Raw genomic sequence first — 16,504 nt, forward strand, 5'->3', positions numbered from 1 at the left:
AAGTTTGAGCCCCATGTTGGGTGTAGAGATTATTTAAAAATTAAAAAAAAATCTTTATTTTTTAAATGCTTATTTCTTTTTAGGAGAAAGAGTGTAAGTGAGGGAGGAGCGGGGGGAAGGGTTGGTCAGAGGATCCAAAGAGGGCTCTGCACTGACAGCAGTGAGCCTGATGCAGGGCTTGAACTCACGAACTGTGAGATCAGGACCTGACCAAAGTCAGATACTCAACCGACTGAGCCACCCAGGTGCCCCCCAAAATTAAAAAAATTTTTTTTTCTAATAAAATGAGAAAACTAATCGCTGCCAATTACAAACTTAAAATAAGCTGACAGAAAAACATGAATGTCACAAACCCGGGAGAATAACACAATACCTTGATTAATTGCTTGACGATATTTGCCTACGTGTTTTAGCTGCACATTCTTTGCTTGCCTCTTCCCTTCCATTTCCCATCTAATCTCAGACCTCACTTAAGCTTCAGCAAATGCTCTAGAGGAAGTATTCCAGAGACAGGGCTCCGTCCACAATCTCAACGCTGCATTTGTCATGTCTCTTTAGTCTCTGTCAGTCAGGAAAAGTCCCTCAGTCTTTCCTTGCCTTTCACGACCTTGACGCTTTTGAAGAGTTGTAGTTAGTTTGTAGCAAGGCTCTCAATTTTGGGTTTGTCTAAGACTTCCTTGTGATCAGACTCAGATTATGTACCTTTAGCAGGAATATCACAGAAGTGAGGTGTTCTTGATTCATTCTATCAGATAGCACACATTTCCATCTGTCCTGTGGTTCTCGTTAGTCACCCGAGTAAGGTGATGTCTGCCAGGCCTCTCCACTATACTTACTCTCTTCCCCTTTGTAATGAATCTGTAGTTTGCGAGGAGGTATTTTGAAAATGTAGATACATACCTTCTCATAGTTGGAATGTATGTATGTATGTATTTATTTATGAACTCATGTTCTCCTATTTTGTTTAGTGGCTTGTAATCTGTTACTATCGTTATTTATTTGAATGCTCAGATTGTCACAGATTTGGCCCACGGGAGCTCTTTCAAGCTGGAGTCTGTCCTTTTGTCATGCCCCATCATTCTTTGAACATCCTTTGTTTTCCGGTCTAAGCAGATACCTCTTTTCAAGCCCCTGCAATCAACCAGTACTCCAAGAAGCTCTGGTTCAATCTTTTAGTAGAGAGTAGTATTTAAAAACCATGATCTGGGTACTGGGAGGGTAATTAGAAACCTGGACTTGCTCACTGTTATGAGGGTGTCACTGCTCCCAGGCCCTTCCAGAATTAAGGAGAGTACACCCCCCCCACACTTACAGTTATATTTATTTCTATATCTATTTATACATACTATAAAACATGGGTTCAGACTATTACCTGCAATTCGAATCTACTATAACAGGGTTCATTCTCATTCTCCCCTTTTTATATTTATAACTCCCTTCTCCAACACCGAGAACTCTGGCTTTCATCATTCTGAATTTATTCACTTATTGGATCTATTTATAATCAGTCTCCCATATTTACCACCACCCGATTCCCTATGAAATGCCCTCCTTACCCCACTTGGGCTCTGATAGCTTGTGTCTGGCTGCCCCCTCCCACTCAGGGACACTTTCTTCACCTTGCTGGACCCCATGCCATATGGCCACCTTCCTCACCCTGCTGGGGCTCTGACTTTTGCTCTGGGCCACTGTGGCTCCCTCCCCCTTATTTCTTCAGGGGCACCTGGGTGGCTTATTTGGTTGAACGTCAGACTTCGGCTCAGTTCATGATCTCACTGGTGAGTTCTAGCCCCACATGGGGCTCTCTGCTGTCAGCACAGAGCCCGTTTTGGATCCTCTGTCTGCCTCTCTCTCTCTGCCCGTCCTCTGCTCATGCTCTCTCTCTCAAAAATAAATATTTTAAAAAATTAAAAATTTTTAAAAATAAATTCCTTCAGTGAAAATGGAGCGGTGATTCTGTCTTTCCTCTGGAATGGTTGATCAAAAACAGGTTTTATTCTTTTTTTTTTCTTTTTTAGGAATAAAAACATGTCTTATTCTTGATAGCCAGGATACTTCATACAGATGTTTCTGATACTTGTAGTCGTGCTTATAGGTTTGTAGTAGGAATTTTGATAAATTCTACTTTGCGTAATTACTATCAAAAAAGAAATATATGCGTGGAGTATTTATTTTAAAAAAATTTTTTAACGTTTATTTTTTGAGAGAGAGAGACAGAGCACAAGCAGGGGAGGGGCAGAGGTAGAGGGAGACGCAGAATCCAAAGTAGGCTCCAGGCTCTGAGCTGTTAGCACAGAGCCCGACATGGGGCTTGAACTCACCGACTGTGAGATGATGACCTGAGCTGAAGTCAGACGCTTAACCGACTGAGCCACCCAGGCGTCTCTATGCACGGAGTATTTATAATTGTATATGCTGCATATTCTTTATAGGAGAGAACTTCCATTTTGAGTTGGCATCACTATGAAGTGACAATTTAATGATGATTGAAAGAATTTTGTACAGATTTGCTTCTTCTCTTTACATGTCCTTCTTTCTCCTCCACCACCCAGGTTCTTCCCAGGTGTCTTGGGAATCACTCATAGTGGGAAGTGGGATAGAGTGGGCAAAAAACAGTACAAACAGTGGTCTTGAGCAATTATAATTTAAACTTTTTATTTTTGCAAAATAAAAATATATATATTAAAGCTTTAATTTATTTTGAGAGAGAGTGCACAGGGGAGGGGCAGAGAGAGAGGGAGACAGAATCCCAAGCAGCTTCCATACTGTTAGCTCAGAGCCCAATTCGGGGCTCAAACTTGAACTCATGAACTATGAGTATTTATATCTATCTATAAAATATCTGTATCTATAAAATATATCTATAAAATATCTATAACTGTAAAATATTTATAAAACATCTATAAAACATCTATATATCTATATCTATATCTATATCTATATCTATATCTATATAAAGAAGACTTTGCCCAGCCTCTTCCCAAGGCATTGGATGTGCAAGTGAAGGGCGCTGAGGTTCAAGTTTCATTAGATTCACAGAAACTCTGCCTCTAATAATGCCTTTCCTAGGTGTTTTTCAGGACACAAAGAGCCTGGCACACAGCAAGTGCTCAGTAAAGGAAGGGCAGTGGTCATTATTATTGCTCTTGCTTTCACCCTCATTTTCTAAAGGAGGCAGTGGAGGAGGAGGAGAAGGAGACCCCTCTGTGGGGGATGGTCATGTAAAGCTGGACTCCAAGGTTTTAGAGCTTGGGTTTTTTGGGGCGCCTGGGTGGCTCAGTGGGTTAAGCGACCGACTTGGGCTCAGGTCATGATCTCACAGTTTGTGGGTTTGAGCCCCGCATAGGGCTCTGCGCTGACAGCTCAGTGCCTGGAGCCTCCTTTGGATACTGTCTCTCTCTCTCTCTGCCCCTCCCCCGCTTGTGTTCTGTCTCTCAAAACATTAAATAAACATTAAAAAGATACGTCTTGGATTTTTTTTTTTTCTCACCGTGGAGAGCTGTGTTTTCTGAGACCTATGTATGGCGTGAAGGCCGGGTGGGGGCGGGGGGTGGGGGGAGTGTTTCCAGAAGGAAGAGGGAGCAAACTGTCAGATGCAGCTGGGAAGTTGAGGAAGATAATATTGGTCCATGGGCTTTGGCAACACAAGGTCATTGTACCCTTGGTTAGAGTCTTTTAAGAAAAGACTAATTAGGGAGTGCCTGGGTGGCTCAGTGGGGTTAAGCGACCAACAGCGGCTCAGGTCATGATCTTGCGGTTCTTGGGTTCAAGCCCTGCGTCCGGCATTGTGCTGACAGCCTGACAGCTTGGAGCCTGCTTCAGATTCTGTGTCTCCCTCTCTCTCTGCCCCTCCCCTGCTTGTGCTCTGTCTGTCTGTCTCTCTCTCTCTCAAAAATAAATGTTAAAAAAAGAAAAAAAACTAATTACAATAAATTGAGGAAAGATAGAAGGTAACAAAGTGGAGAGACAAGTATAGCAATCTTTTCAAGTTTTGCTGTAAGTGAGAACCGAAAATTGCAGTGGTAGGATGAGAAAATGGGAGTCACGGAATGGTAAAAAATAAGCGACATTAGAGCATGTTTGTAAATTGAAGGGAATGATCCAGAAGAAAAACATTTGTGATGCAGGAGATTTAAAAAAAGGACAATAACAAGGGTAGAATCCCTGAGAAGACTAAGATGATGAATTTCACCGCAAAAGTGGAGCGGTTTTCCATAGATGGCTGGGACGTGTCTCCCACTGAAGGTTGAATACCGTTCCATAACTTGTGGGGCCCGGTGCAAAACGTGTTGTCCCTTGTTCAAAAATTAAGAATTTCAAGACTGCATCAGAAGAGCATTAAACCAAGCACGGAGCCCTTCCCAGGACGAGGCTCGAGCCACTGTACAGTTTGTCATCCCAAGAAACTGGTCCTGGCAAGTGTGTGATGATGACAGAAGTAGGCTGTCCTTTGGGCTAGGGCCTCCGCTGCCTCATGGAAGGACTGGAAGAGAGGACTTAGGACACTCTCAGTTCCACTTTTCTACAAGCTGGGAAGTCACTCTCAGGGGTGAAGCTCAGAGTTTGTCCCTTTTTAACTTCCAACCCGGCCAGATTTTTTAGTTCAGGGTTTTCTGGAAGACTCCAAAGCATCTGGTGACCATAGCAACTCACGCCAAACTCCGGGACCCTTGCTCCGCCCACCGCTTCCTGGACGCGCTCGACGATTGGCTCAGCATGTCGACCAATGGTCGGTGAAGCGGGCTGTTTGCCGCGCGGTCAGTGGTCGCGGGCCCGGAGGGAGGCGGGAAGACAGGGCGAGAAGGCGGGCCTGGGCGGTGCGGCGCGTGCGTGTTTCCGGCTCCGTTGCGGAAGGCGGACGACTGGAGCCGTTGGGCCGGACGCGACCCGAAAGAGCAGGGAGAACGCGGGACGCGAGTGCGGAGCTGGGAACTCGGAGCGTGGCTAGAGGCAGGCGCGATGGGCGGAGAACAGGAGGAGGAGCGGTTCGACGGCATGTTGCTGGCCATGGCGCAGCAGCACGAGGGCGGCGTGCAGGAGGTAACGGCCCGCGCGGCGTCGGCCTGGCCTGGTCCTGAGGCGCTCGCCAACCCGCGCGGTCCTAGCCACGCTTACTCCACTTCTCTGTTTTCTGGGGTCGAGATTCACCCTTGGGCCTCGCGGGTTCCTGGGATTCCTCCTACGTCCTCACTGCGACCCAGCTTCCGGTCTGGCCTCCCCGTGGCACTTAGGGCCCCATTCGTTTTTGTCCCGGGCTCCCGGCCCCGCTTAGTATCTAGCAACTCCGGCGTCTCCGAACGCGGTTCTGGAAAACCCGCTGCCCTCTCCCTTAACCCTTCCCCAGTCTCATACATGCTTCCGGCCTCGTTTTCCGTCTGATGGCCTCCCTCGAAGAGCATTTCTTAGGATGAAGCATCCTATACGTTGGGATTTGCATCTACCAAGACCTGGACCGAGCTGGCGAATGTGTGTGTGTGGGGGGTGGTGGGGGGGGTGGTGGTGGTGGAGGTGGGGCGGGGTGATGTTAGCACGTGGTCCCTTTAGGCCGTGAATGGGGAGTAGGAGGCCTGGGTTCACAGTTTTTTCCAGCACCTACCTACAAGGGACCTTTCCACGTTTCCAAGCCTCAGTTCCTTTGTCTTTGAGATAGAGCTACAAGTCCTTTAATTTCCGAATCTTTGTTGGACAGGAAAAGTCTCGAAGGACAGTAAGGAATTCTCAGTAGTCAGGTTTGTTCATTCAGATACTTCTCGAGTGATTGATGTGTGCCAGACACTCACCAGACTGGGTCCTGGGCATATAGATGTGAGCAGAAATCTGTCCTGGCCCTGATGGAGCTTAAAACTTTTCAAAAGCATAATTCATACATAGTGATTGCATAATAACACATAGCATATGAACGATAAGAACCAACTGTTACAGATTCTGGAGTTGGTTTTTTGGGCCAAAAACGTGGAAAGTTAGAAATAGAAAAGCCTATCGAGATTGGTTCCAGAACTCTCATTCTGTAAAGAAACCAAAGGAACTCGCCTAAAATCATCCAACAGGTTCCTGACCAGACAGGACCAGACTCCTTGGGCCATTGTGCTTTCCACAGTCCATTGCTGATTCTTTGTCTTACTGGGAACAAGTTTTCTTTGAGCTTTCTATTCCCATTCTTTTACCCAGGTGCCTGTGGAGACCAAGGACTCCTAAGCCTTTTGAGGTGGGAAGAGAGTTACTAATTTGCAGGTGTGAAAGATTCCCTTCCTCATCCTCCTGAATTGTTGACATTAGATTTGGGAACAAGTTCATTTTTGAGTGAATCAAAAAAGTGTCTAGAAGTAGAAATTCAAACCATGAAGATATGAGTGGTTCTAAATCTGATGCTAGAACTTTTGGGCAGATAAAAGCGCTAAGGTGCTAATTCTTGGTCACCGTTAGATCATTTCATTCAGGAAAAGTTTTACTGAGCATATACGCTGAGCCTGGTGCCAAGCTTTGGGGATGTAGACAGAATAAGCCATAGTTCACTCTGGCAGGAGGTCTCTTGCTCTGCAGGCTCTGTGCTGACAGCTCAGAGCCTGGAGCCTGCTTCGGATTCTGTGTCTCCTCCTCTCTCTGCTCCTCCCCCACTCACACTCTGTCTCTGTCTCTCTCTGTCTCTCTCTCAAATAAACATTAAAAAGAAAAAAAGCTATGGCTTAATATAGGAGGTCTCTTGCTCTGGGTCAGGCGCTACTAAGGGCCCTCACCTCCATTATCTCATTTGATCCTCACAGGGTCCCTAGAAATAGGTCCTGCTGCTGTTTCTGTTTTAGAGTTGAGAAACTTCCCCAAGATGACAGAGCTAATATGTATCAGTCTGATCTTCAAACTTGTATTCTTAACCATTTGGATACTCTGGTGTACCAGTCAGAGTTAGTTGGTTTTAAACTTCTCTGAAGTGGCTTCATATACTCTCCTCCTTCCGTCTCTGCCCTAGTAACTCAGCCAGTGCCAGTCTGGATGGACTTTTACTGTCTGGAGAGGAAAGCTGGGCCTAGATGTTTCAACCCCTGGATTGAGAGGAGTGTTCTATATCCTTAGGCTCCTTCTAGACCCACAAGGAATATGAAACCCATGTACCCATAGACAGGAGAAATGAGAAATCTACCTTTCAGGCAATCTAAATAAGGTTAAGTTAGGCTTCCTCGTGGAAGTGACTAAGGTAGGACCTGTTAGGGAGGCTGTCTCCTCTGATGAGAGGCTTGGGGTAAAACAGTCAAGTCCCAAGATCCCTCCTGGACAAGAAACCGATTTCTGTGCAGTCAAGGGGCTCCCGTTGTGGCATCTCCACAGCTGCAGTCTCCTTCTGTCTTTCAGCTTGTGAATACTTTCTTCAGCTTCCTTCGACGCAAAACAGACTTTTTCGTTGGAGGAGAAGAGGGGATGGCAGAGAAGGTGAGTGTTGGGGCCTGCTGTCCCTTGGGAAGCTCTGTCTCTTCAGAAGAAAAGCTCCCCTGGTCTTCTTTTGGCGTAATAATAGCCTTCAGCAGAAGTAAAATGCCAAGGGTGAAGAGTTGGGGACGGGAACCAAGCTGTCGTTTATTGAAGCCCATTTCCTTGCCAGGTGCTTTATCTGCCTCTATTTCCCGTGATCCTTTAGCAGTTTGAGAAGGACAGGTGTTACTATTCCCATTTTGCAAATGAGGAAATTGGCTCAAGGGTGTTTGGCACTTTGTCCTCAGTCTTGAGCTAAGTTGTGAGAGAGCCACCATTGGAACCAGAGTCTGTTGTAAAACTGTCTTCTGCCCTTGACCGCATGCTGCTGGATTCCTTTTCCATTGAAGAAGTTTTATCTAATTACCTACCTGGTGGTGAGAGTGGGCAAATGTTAGAAATTGAGCTTAGAAAACAAATACAGGAAAACTTAAAGCCAACCAATCCCAGTCTTCCCAGATACGGTGACCCAAAGTTCATGGATTTGGGAATTGCATTTTGTGGTACAGGCTCTGAGACCTTGAACTTCCTTCTGATACTTTAGCTTGTAATTATATTTTTGAAAATTGGTAAGTTGTGAAAATGTTACCTCACCGAACAATGATTTTTAGGACATCGATACTGTTTTCACGTAAAGAGACATAGTAACAAGAGGGAGACATTTTGCAAACTGCTTCCTGTGGTGTCAGGCATCTGACAAGCTAGAATGTGCTATACTGTGTCTTGATGATCTGAGGCTACTCTGTCATGGACACACTGGCTTGAGAGTGGGAGTCCTGGAATCTCGGCCCAGTTGTGTGGGTTGGTTGATTTCCCACCAATTCTCTTGTCCTTTCAGTCTACATGTCTGCAAAGTGGAAGAAGGTGGACTTACTGACCTGTAGGACCCCTTCTGGCTCAAATATTCTTTCTGTGTTAGCGCCAGCACCTCCTGTTTCTCTGCGGGCCAGACTGCCTTATAATAGCATTTGTTCATTCGTTCAGTGAACATTTATTGAACACTTAATGCTTTGTCTGTGGTAGGTATTATGCCAGACCCTTTGGGATTACATAGGTGAATACAGACTGGCCTTTGTTTTCATGGATCTCACGGTGTAGCATGCTGCCCCCACCCCTTAATAAATGAAGAAGTGGGTGTTCGGGCAGAAGCCCTAGGAACATTAAATGGGGGACTGCCCTAGGTTGGGGGCTCAAGGAAGACTGTGAGGAAGCGGTGCTTGAGGTATGAAGGATGATTAAGAGATAGTTGGAAGAAGGGAGAGCGGTGAATAAAGAAGTGGTGTCTTACAGGTATGGGGGTGATGGTAGCTGCCATGTATGGTTGTCTGCTGGTCCCGTCTTAGACCTTGTCATGCTCCTTGGCTCTTTGTTCACTTAGATTCAGCTCTTCCCCAGGAGGTGGGTCAGACTCTCGGGCAGGCAGAAACCTGTCCAGCCTTCCCACCTGGTCTCCATGTGTAACACAGTAACTCCTGGGTATTGAGTGCCTGCTGTGTACAGGCCACCAGGTACATCATTTTTAAGTGCACCCGTTAGGAGCAAAGGCTCTGGAATCAGGTAGACGTGAGTTGGAATTCCAGTCTCCCCCTCCATTTCCTGCTTTACCACTGTGTGGCATTGGGTAAATCATGTTTTCTCTGAGCCTCATTTTTCGCAGCTGTAAGGGCGTCTAAATCCTTATTTCATAGGGCTGTTGTGAGGATAAAAAGAGGTAATGTAGATGAAGTGGCTGGCATTTGAGAATCAAGTTCATGGTCCTTTTCTGAACCTGTTGGAGCCAAAGCAATCCCACTTCTGGGTTCATAACCAAAAGAATTGAAAGCAGGGTCTTGAGAGATCTGTACACCCGTGTTCACAGCAGCACTATGCACGAGAACCCAAAAGTGGAAGCAATCCAAGCATCCACTGATGGATGAATAGTGTCATATATACATATGATGGATCTAATAGAATATTGTTCAGCTTTTCAAAGGAAGACGCACAGGAGTACTTCTTGAATGATTTAATTTATGTGAAGTTCTAGAACAGGCGTATGTTTTCTCCTTCCGATGTTTTAGGGTACCCTCGCCATGGTAAGGTTAAATATCTCCTACCTCTCAGTGTCTCTTCTTGCCAGGCTGGTGGGAACCGCTCTTTACTCCCCGATCACCCAGCCTTGGTCAGGGAAAGCCTGTGTTCAGGTCTGCCCGCTTAACAGTCTGGGGCCTGTCATCTTCCTTTTTTTTTTTTTTTTTTAAATGTCTATTTGTATTTTGAGAGAGAGCGCTTGTGCAAGTGTGTGCACGCACCTGTGCATGCGCGGCGAAGGGGCAGAGAGAGGGAGAGAGAGTCCCAAGCAGGCTCCACACTCAGCACAGAGTCTGCCTTGGAGACTGATCCCACGACTGTGAGATCATGAGCTGAAATCAAGAGTCAGAAGCTCGACCGACTGAGCCACCCAGGTGCCCCTGGGGCCCGTCTTGTAGAATTAGCCCAGCTGTCCTCATCCTTCCCTGCTCTGCTGGGCTGTGGTTCCCAAAGATGTGTCTAGTAACAGATGCTTGGCTCTCTGACAGCCTCCTGGTTGGCACCATAGAGTAGGCTCCACACCCCCAGGGGTCTCTGCCTGGGGTTGAGCCTGGGTAAAGCTGGTGGGAGGAGATTGGGAGGAGGGGTCAGAGACTGCTGTGATTGGCCTTGGCTGTGCCTGGTGGTTCAGCTCTGCCCTCACCTAACCTCCAGGAGCTAGGAAGGAACAGGACGAATGGGATGTAACATGATTCACTGGAGCTGGGAGAGGGGAGGGCCCTGCTCCCGCCTCCCCTTGGCCACTGGTTGGCAAATGGCTTGAGTTCAAGGTCTTCCCGATTAGGGATTTGGGACCAAGGCCCTTTGGTGGAACAGCCTTCGCTGGCGAAATTGTCCCATGACTGATTCTATTGACAGCACAATGGCCTTCAGGTGACTCCCTTCTCTTTCACACACTCTCCATTTTGTTAACCCATTTGGTTGGGGGATGCTTTTGGTGGCCTTCAGCCTTGTAGAGTGTAGAACTGCCATGTGGCATGAGGTTGGGAGTTTGGGGGTAGCCGGAGGAACGGACATCAAATGAATGAGAAGCCACGGGGCATTTGGTAGAACCTAGGTCTAGGAGCCCATGGGTGACTTGTGAACCTGAGCCCCACCTATGCCCCTCAGCTCTTGCAGACCCCTCCTTCCATCCAGCTGTGGCTCAGAGATGTTTGGAAGGTGGTAAATTGACCACCGATCATGTGCTGAGTGCCCGCGAGGCCTCTTCCAGATGTGTGGACAGACACAGGTGGGTTTCCTGAGTTGGGTATGTTCCTGGGCCTGCTGAGGGTGGAGAGACACTGGAGCTGATCCTGGAGGATGAACAGGAGATCGCCAGGTGACCTGGGAGTAGGGACAAGGACATTTTAGGCAAAGAACAACTTATGCAAGATTGTTTTTGGTAATAATGACATAGAAGCACAGAGTGATGACCTCCGGTCACACAGGTAGAAGGAGTAGTCCGGGAACTCCAGTCTAGGTGTGACTGTCAGGTCTGCTTGAGAATTGGGCAGGAGGGCTTGTTAAAAAGACAGGCTGCCGAGCCCCACCCGGAATGTCTGATTCAGTAGGTCTGGGGTGGGACTGAGGTTTAGCATTTCTAACAAGTTGTGGGTGATGGTGGTGTTGCGGATGTGGGGAACCACATCTTGAGACCTATTGGTATGAATAGGTGGGCCATCTCTCCCATTGTATTTTTATAGGGGAGAACATACTTGTCCCCACCCCTAACCGGCTGACACTGGATTAGCCTCAGTCGGGCAAGGGGTGTTAGGAAGCTAACACTGTGTATGTGGCTATGATGTGGCAAGGACCGTGCCAGCCTCTTGGTAAGCACTTGTCCTATTCGATTCTCATGACAGGTAAGAAAACCGGGGCTTAGAAAGTGTCAAAGTCATTCACTTGTCCAAGGCCACGCAGCCAGCTAGTGACAGTGGCAGTAGTATTGTGGTAGCTCTTGGGCAGCAGGGAGACCAGCTAGCAGGATGTGGGTTGGAAACATTCTGGGAAGGCACAGTGGGAGAGGAAGGATTTGACGTTGATAGCTCTCGGGCTGAGGAGAGGAGGAGTCTAGCCTTTTCCCTCAAGAAAGCTCTCTCTGGCTTCCTGCTAATGTGGTGATCCTGGATGTGTTGGCTGAGTTGCTGCTGTCCTGGAGACAGGTACACATGGGGAAGAGATCAGTCAGGGAAGCAGGTCAGTGCAGGCCTGTAGGCTCAGGAAAGGTCTCTTGGGCGGAGACTGGAGTTCTGTTCATAACAGCCCTGCTCTGTAGGGAAGGACCTTCTGAGCACTTACCATTGGGTCTGCACAACAGCCCTGTGAGGTATAGGGATTCATCCTCACAGGTGAGGAGTCTGAAGCTCTTACAGGTTAAGTTCTTTGCCAAAAATACAATAGCTAGTGTGTGACAGCTTGGGTTAGAACTCAGCCCGTCTGGCTTCACTGTCGTGTTCTTAGTCACTAGACTGTGTGTTTTTTAAGTAACCACTGTTTATCGTGCCAGGTACTTTGCAGCTGTTCATTCGAGTTCTGAGATAGGTGTGTACAGTGTCCCCCCCCCCCCCCCCCCCCCCCCCCCCCATTGTATAGATGAGGAGCTTGGGTTCTGAGTGCAGTGCCTTTGCCCAGGCACCCAGCAGATAGAGGCGGGACTGGACTCCAGGCCTTGGGATACTGGCCCCAGCCCCAGTGCCTCCTCGCCTTCTGTCCCTCCCCCAGCTCATCACACAGACCTTCAACCACCACAATCAGCTGGCGCAGAAGGCCCGGCGGGAGAAGAGATCTCGGCAGGAGAATGAGCGGCGGGAGAAGGCCGAACGGGCAGCCAGGCTGGCCAAGGAGGCCAAGTCAGATACCTCTGGGCCCCAGATCAAGGAGCTGACAGATGAGGAGGCAGAGAGGCTGCAGCTGGAGATTGACCAGGTAAGAGTGGGCTCCCTGCACCCCCATCAGCACTGGCAGCGAGGATGCTCTTGCCAACTGCTGTGCCCTTCACCACAGAAAAAGGATGCAGAGAATCATGAGGCCCAGCTCAAGAATGGCAGCGTTGGCTCACCAGGGAAGCAGGTGAGTTGGACTGGGGGTGCCTAGTCAGGGGCTTGGAAACTTCTAGGGACTCTGTAGCCTTTCCCCATGTCTCGGATGCTTTCCCCTATGCCCTTTCCCTCAGCTTTGGGGGTCCTCCCCATCCTTCAAGATCCCACTCCTAGACAGTGGACCACAGGATTGGGTTTAAAAAAAACCTACTGGTCTTAAAGCCTTGGCAGGAGAGCCTAAGAGAGAGCGCAGTGCTTAGACAGGTATCATTTGGGTGGGCTGGGGTTTGTGGGCCCAGCCTGGCCCTTTGCGGCGATATATGTGGGGGATGTGCCCCTGGGGCTCCTCCCTCTCAAGTCCAGCTTCCCAAACAACGCTTGGGCATTCATTTGTCTTTCCAGAGTTTCTGGTCTGGCAGTAGGAGTCTCAGCCCCACAGACACAGAAAAAGAAAATTGATCATTCGGCAGCCTGGTTTTATTTTAGAACCCTGTTCATAGCCACCTTGTGACCTTCTGTTTTGTGCTGGGCTTTCTTTCCAAGTCCCTTGGCTTGGATCCCCAGCTAGGTTCCATGGGTCCATCTCTGACTGTCACTGTTCACCAACTGTGTCCTTTGTCACATGGTATGCTGCTTGTCTCAGAGATCAGAGCCATTTTTTTTATCTCTGGCTCCCAGTGGGCCCTGGAGTGGGCAGGGACCAGGTCTGTTTCATTTTGCGGCTGTATGCCCAGTGCCATCCCTGGGCCTGGCTCAGCGGGGTTCAGTCTGTCTGTCAGGTAAGTAGCTGAGCACCCCAACTGTGAGCAGGAGGCTGAGGAGGACGAGGAGGAGGAGGATGAGAAAGACAAAGGGAAACTGAAGCCCAACCTTGGCAACGGGGCCGACCTGCCCAATTACCGCTGGACCCAGACCTTGTCGGAGCTGGATGTGAGTGGCCGGGGCTCGGGTTAGGAGGTTAGGGAGCCAGCCTGGGGCTCCTGCTGACCTCCCCTGCCCCATGCAGCTGGCGTTGCCCTTCCATGTGAACTTCCGGCTGAAGGGGAAGGATGTGGTGGTGGACATCCATCGGCGGCACCTCCGGGTGGGGCTCAAGGGGCAACCAGCGATCATTGACGGGGAGCTCTACAACGAGGTGAAGGTGGAGGAGAGCTCGTGGCTCATTGAGGACGGCAAGGTGGTGACGGTGCATCTGGAGAAGGTGTGAGCAGCCTGGTCTCCTGGTCTGAGTCCTGATGGAGAAAGGAGGGAGGGTGTCTGCTCATTCACTCAGGGACCATGCCGGGGGCCTAGTGGACACTTTTAATCTGCACAGGACTTTCAATGTAGGTCTGTCCCATTTTATTTTATTAAAAAGAAATGTTTTTACGTCTATATTTAAGGGGGGGAGAGAGAGAGAGAGAGAGAGAGAGAGAGAGATAGCATGTGAGCATGGGAGGGGCAGAGAGAGAGACCGAGACAGAATCTGAAGCAGGATCCAGGCTCTTAGCTGTCTGCATAGAGCCCAGCATGGGGCTCGAACTCAAGAGCTGTGAGATCATGACCTGAGCCAAAGTTGGACGCTCAACCAACTGAGCCACCCAGGTGCCGCGCACCCCCCCCACCCCCCGTTTTTTTAATTTTTGAAATTTTTTTTTTTTATGGTTCGATCTAAAATTCCTATTTTAGGGGCGCCTGGGTGGTGCAGTCGGTTGGGCGTCCGACTTCAGCCAGGTCACGATCTCGCGGTCCGTGAGTTCGAGCCCCGCGTCAGGCTCTGGGCTGATGGCTCAGAGCCTGGAGCCTGTTTCCGATTCTGTGTCTCCCTCTCTCTCTGCCCCTCCCCCGTTCATGCTCTGTCTCTGTCCCAAAAATAAATAAAAACGTTGAAAAAAAAAATTTTTTTTTAAATTCCTATTTTAGAATCAGGAAAAGGGCAGTTCAGATTTGCCCAGGCTCCTACCTGTAGGTAGGGATGGAGTCACGATTGAGTCTTTGATACCAAAGCATCTTGTTTTACATTAGGTTTGTACATGCATTCAATGCAGCAAATACCTGAGTATGTACTATGTGCCAGACACTGTTTTAAGTGCTGGTGAGAGAGCAATGAGCAAAACATAGAAAATTGCCTTCAGGAAGCCTCGCCTCATTCCCTCAGATGCAACACAGACACCAGTAAATAAATGTAGTCCCTGTGAAGTGCCATGAGTCAAAGGAAAGCTTTCCATGGCACGTCAGGCCTGTCCCAGCCTACCTGCCTTTCACTCACCTCTCCCATGTCCTTGCACTAGCTTCTCCCAACTGGAATGTCCTCTCTTGCTTTTTCATCTGGTGTACCGTGAGTCCCTCAGGCCTAGTCCTGGTGCCACTCTAACTTCTGTCCCTCTACCCTGGATGAATAGCTCCCTCTGCACTTCATTTTTGCCCTGATGACACTGATTTGTAACTGTCTCCATTTGCTTCCCAAGCCACTGGGGATGGCAGAGGTCTTGCCCATCTGCACCCTAGGTCCCCGCACAGGGCTTTGTGGGTCCCAGGTACAGGATAGAGGAGAGAGTTGGGTTTTGGAAAGGTTGGGGGGTGGTTCCTAGGGTACAGAGTGGCTACCTCCCATCTCCCGGTGGTTCCCCTCCTCACAGATCAACAAGATGGAGTGGTGGAGCCGTTTGGTATCCACTGATCCTGAGATCAATACCAAGAAGATCAACCCTGAGAACTCCAAGGTGAGCCTTAGCTGGTTGTGTTGGGCCTCAGCTGGGAGGTGAGGGCCTAGGTGGCCCCAGAGCTTTACCCATCTTTGTCACTGCCTGCCCTCAGCTGTCAGACCTGGACAGTGAGACCCGCAGCATGGTGGAAAAGATGATGTACGACCAGAGGCAGAAGTCTATGGGGTTGCCCACCTCGGATGAGCAGAAAAAGCAGGAGATTCTGAAGAAGTGAGCAATGCAGAGATGGAGGCTTGGGGGGTGGGGGGGTATTTCTGGGGGGGGAGGTGGGTGTTGGGTCTAGGCCTGGGTGACAGCAGTGAGTGGGTCACTGAGCAGGACACAGGGGCCGCCCTTCCCCTTCCAGAATGAGCCAGCCAGGTTTATGGATTGATAGCCTCAGCTTGCCTACTCTAATCACTTTCTGAGGTCATCTTGAGGGCAAGGCCACCTCAGGGTAGGAAGGGAGAACACAAGCGGTCATTGCCATCTATAGGAAAACCCTGAGGCTCTACCGCTTGCCTGGCCTGGCTCCAAGTTGCTCAGGGTTCTAAAGAAATTAGACCTGACGTGGGAGGTTGGGAGAAAGGGGCTAAGTTTCCGGGAGAGGGACGGCCTGATTTACCTTCTTCCTACTTTCCTTCCCCAGGTTCATGGATCAGCATCCGGAGATGGATTTTTCCAAGGCCAAATTCAACTAGCCCGTATATGCCTCCCTGAACTCTTGGGGCTGAACCCCAGCCATCCACCTTTTCCTACCCTTCCCTGGGACTTGGGGGCCTCAGGGCTGGGACAGGTATGGGACTGGCCCAGACACACTGGTCCCAGGGCATCATGGGAGAAGGGCTGGGGCCTTGTGGGGGGTGTCTTATCTTCCCCAGTTGGCCTACTGTTACACATTAAAACTATTTACTCCACCTGTTTTCTCTTCCCTCTGGTCCTTCCCTGGGGGACAGGCCTCTTATTGCTGGTGCTGGGGGCTTGGCTTTTAGCCCAGCTTCTGCCATGTGACCTAGAGCAAGTCCTTACACCTCTCTGGGGCTGTTTCTCATTACTTAGAGGGAAAATTAAAACAAGGCTTTTAGTCTGTGACTGAGCAAAGGTGAGTTTTTCTGGATACAGGGATCAGAATACGTGTCATATTCTTAAAGGGGCCCATGACTCAGCAGAATTTAAGACCCACTGGAGTTGATTCCGTTTTCATCTCTAAGACAGTTTCTCACTGTGGACATTCTCCATCTTGGAGAGGCCTTGACCTGGATGAGATAGCAG

The 16,504-nt window shown here is 49.1% G+C and overlaps 1 protein-coding gene across 2 annotated transcripts; it reads left to right on the plus strand.

Annotated features, from left to right (window-relative positions):
- Window positions 1-4,823: 4,823 nt before the first annotated feature.
- NUDC (nuclear distribution C, dynein complex regulator) lies at window positions 4,824-16,149 on the plus strand. 2 transcript variants are annotated; one of them, XM_043574168.1, is made up of 9 exons: window positions 4,824-5,040; window positions 7,345-7,422; window positions 12,232-12,435; window positions 12,514-12,579; window positions 13,359-13,478; window positions 13,555-13,749; window positions 15,167-15,250; window positions 15,345-15,463; window positions 15,882-16,149. In XM_043574168.1, the coding sequence occupies exons 1-9, from the start codon at window positions 4,960-4,962 to the stop codon at window positions 15,931-15,933; spliced, it is 999 nt and encodes a 332-aa protein (XP_043430103.1). In that variant the 5' UTR covers window positions 4,824-4,959; the 3' UTR covers window positions 15,934-16,149. The 2 variants fall into 2 exon arrangements, with proteins under 2 accessions (XP_043430103.1, XP_043430104.1); XM_043574169.1 differs by lacking the exon at window positions 4,824-5,040 and adding an exon at window positions 5,214-5,466.
- Window positions 16,150-16,504: the final 355 nt, after the last annotated feature.

The sequence above is a fragment of the Prionailurus bengalensis genome, chromosome C1 (assembly GCF_016509475.1).
Source record: "Prionailurus bengalensis isolate Pbe53 chromosome C1, Fcat_Pben_1.1_paternal_pri, whole genome shotgun sequence".
NCBI lineage: Eukaryota > Metazoa > Chordata > Mammalia > Carnivora > Felidae > Prionailurus > Prionailurus bengalensis.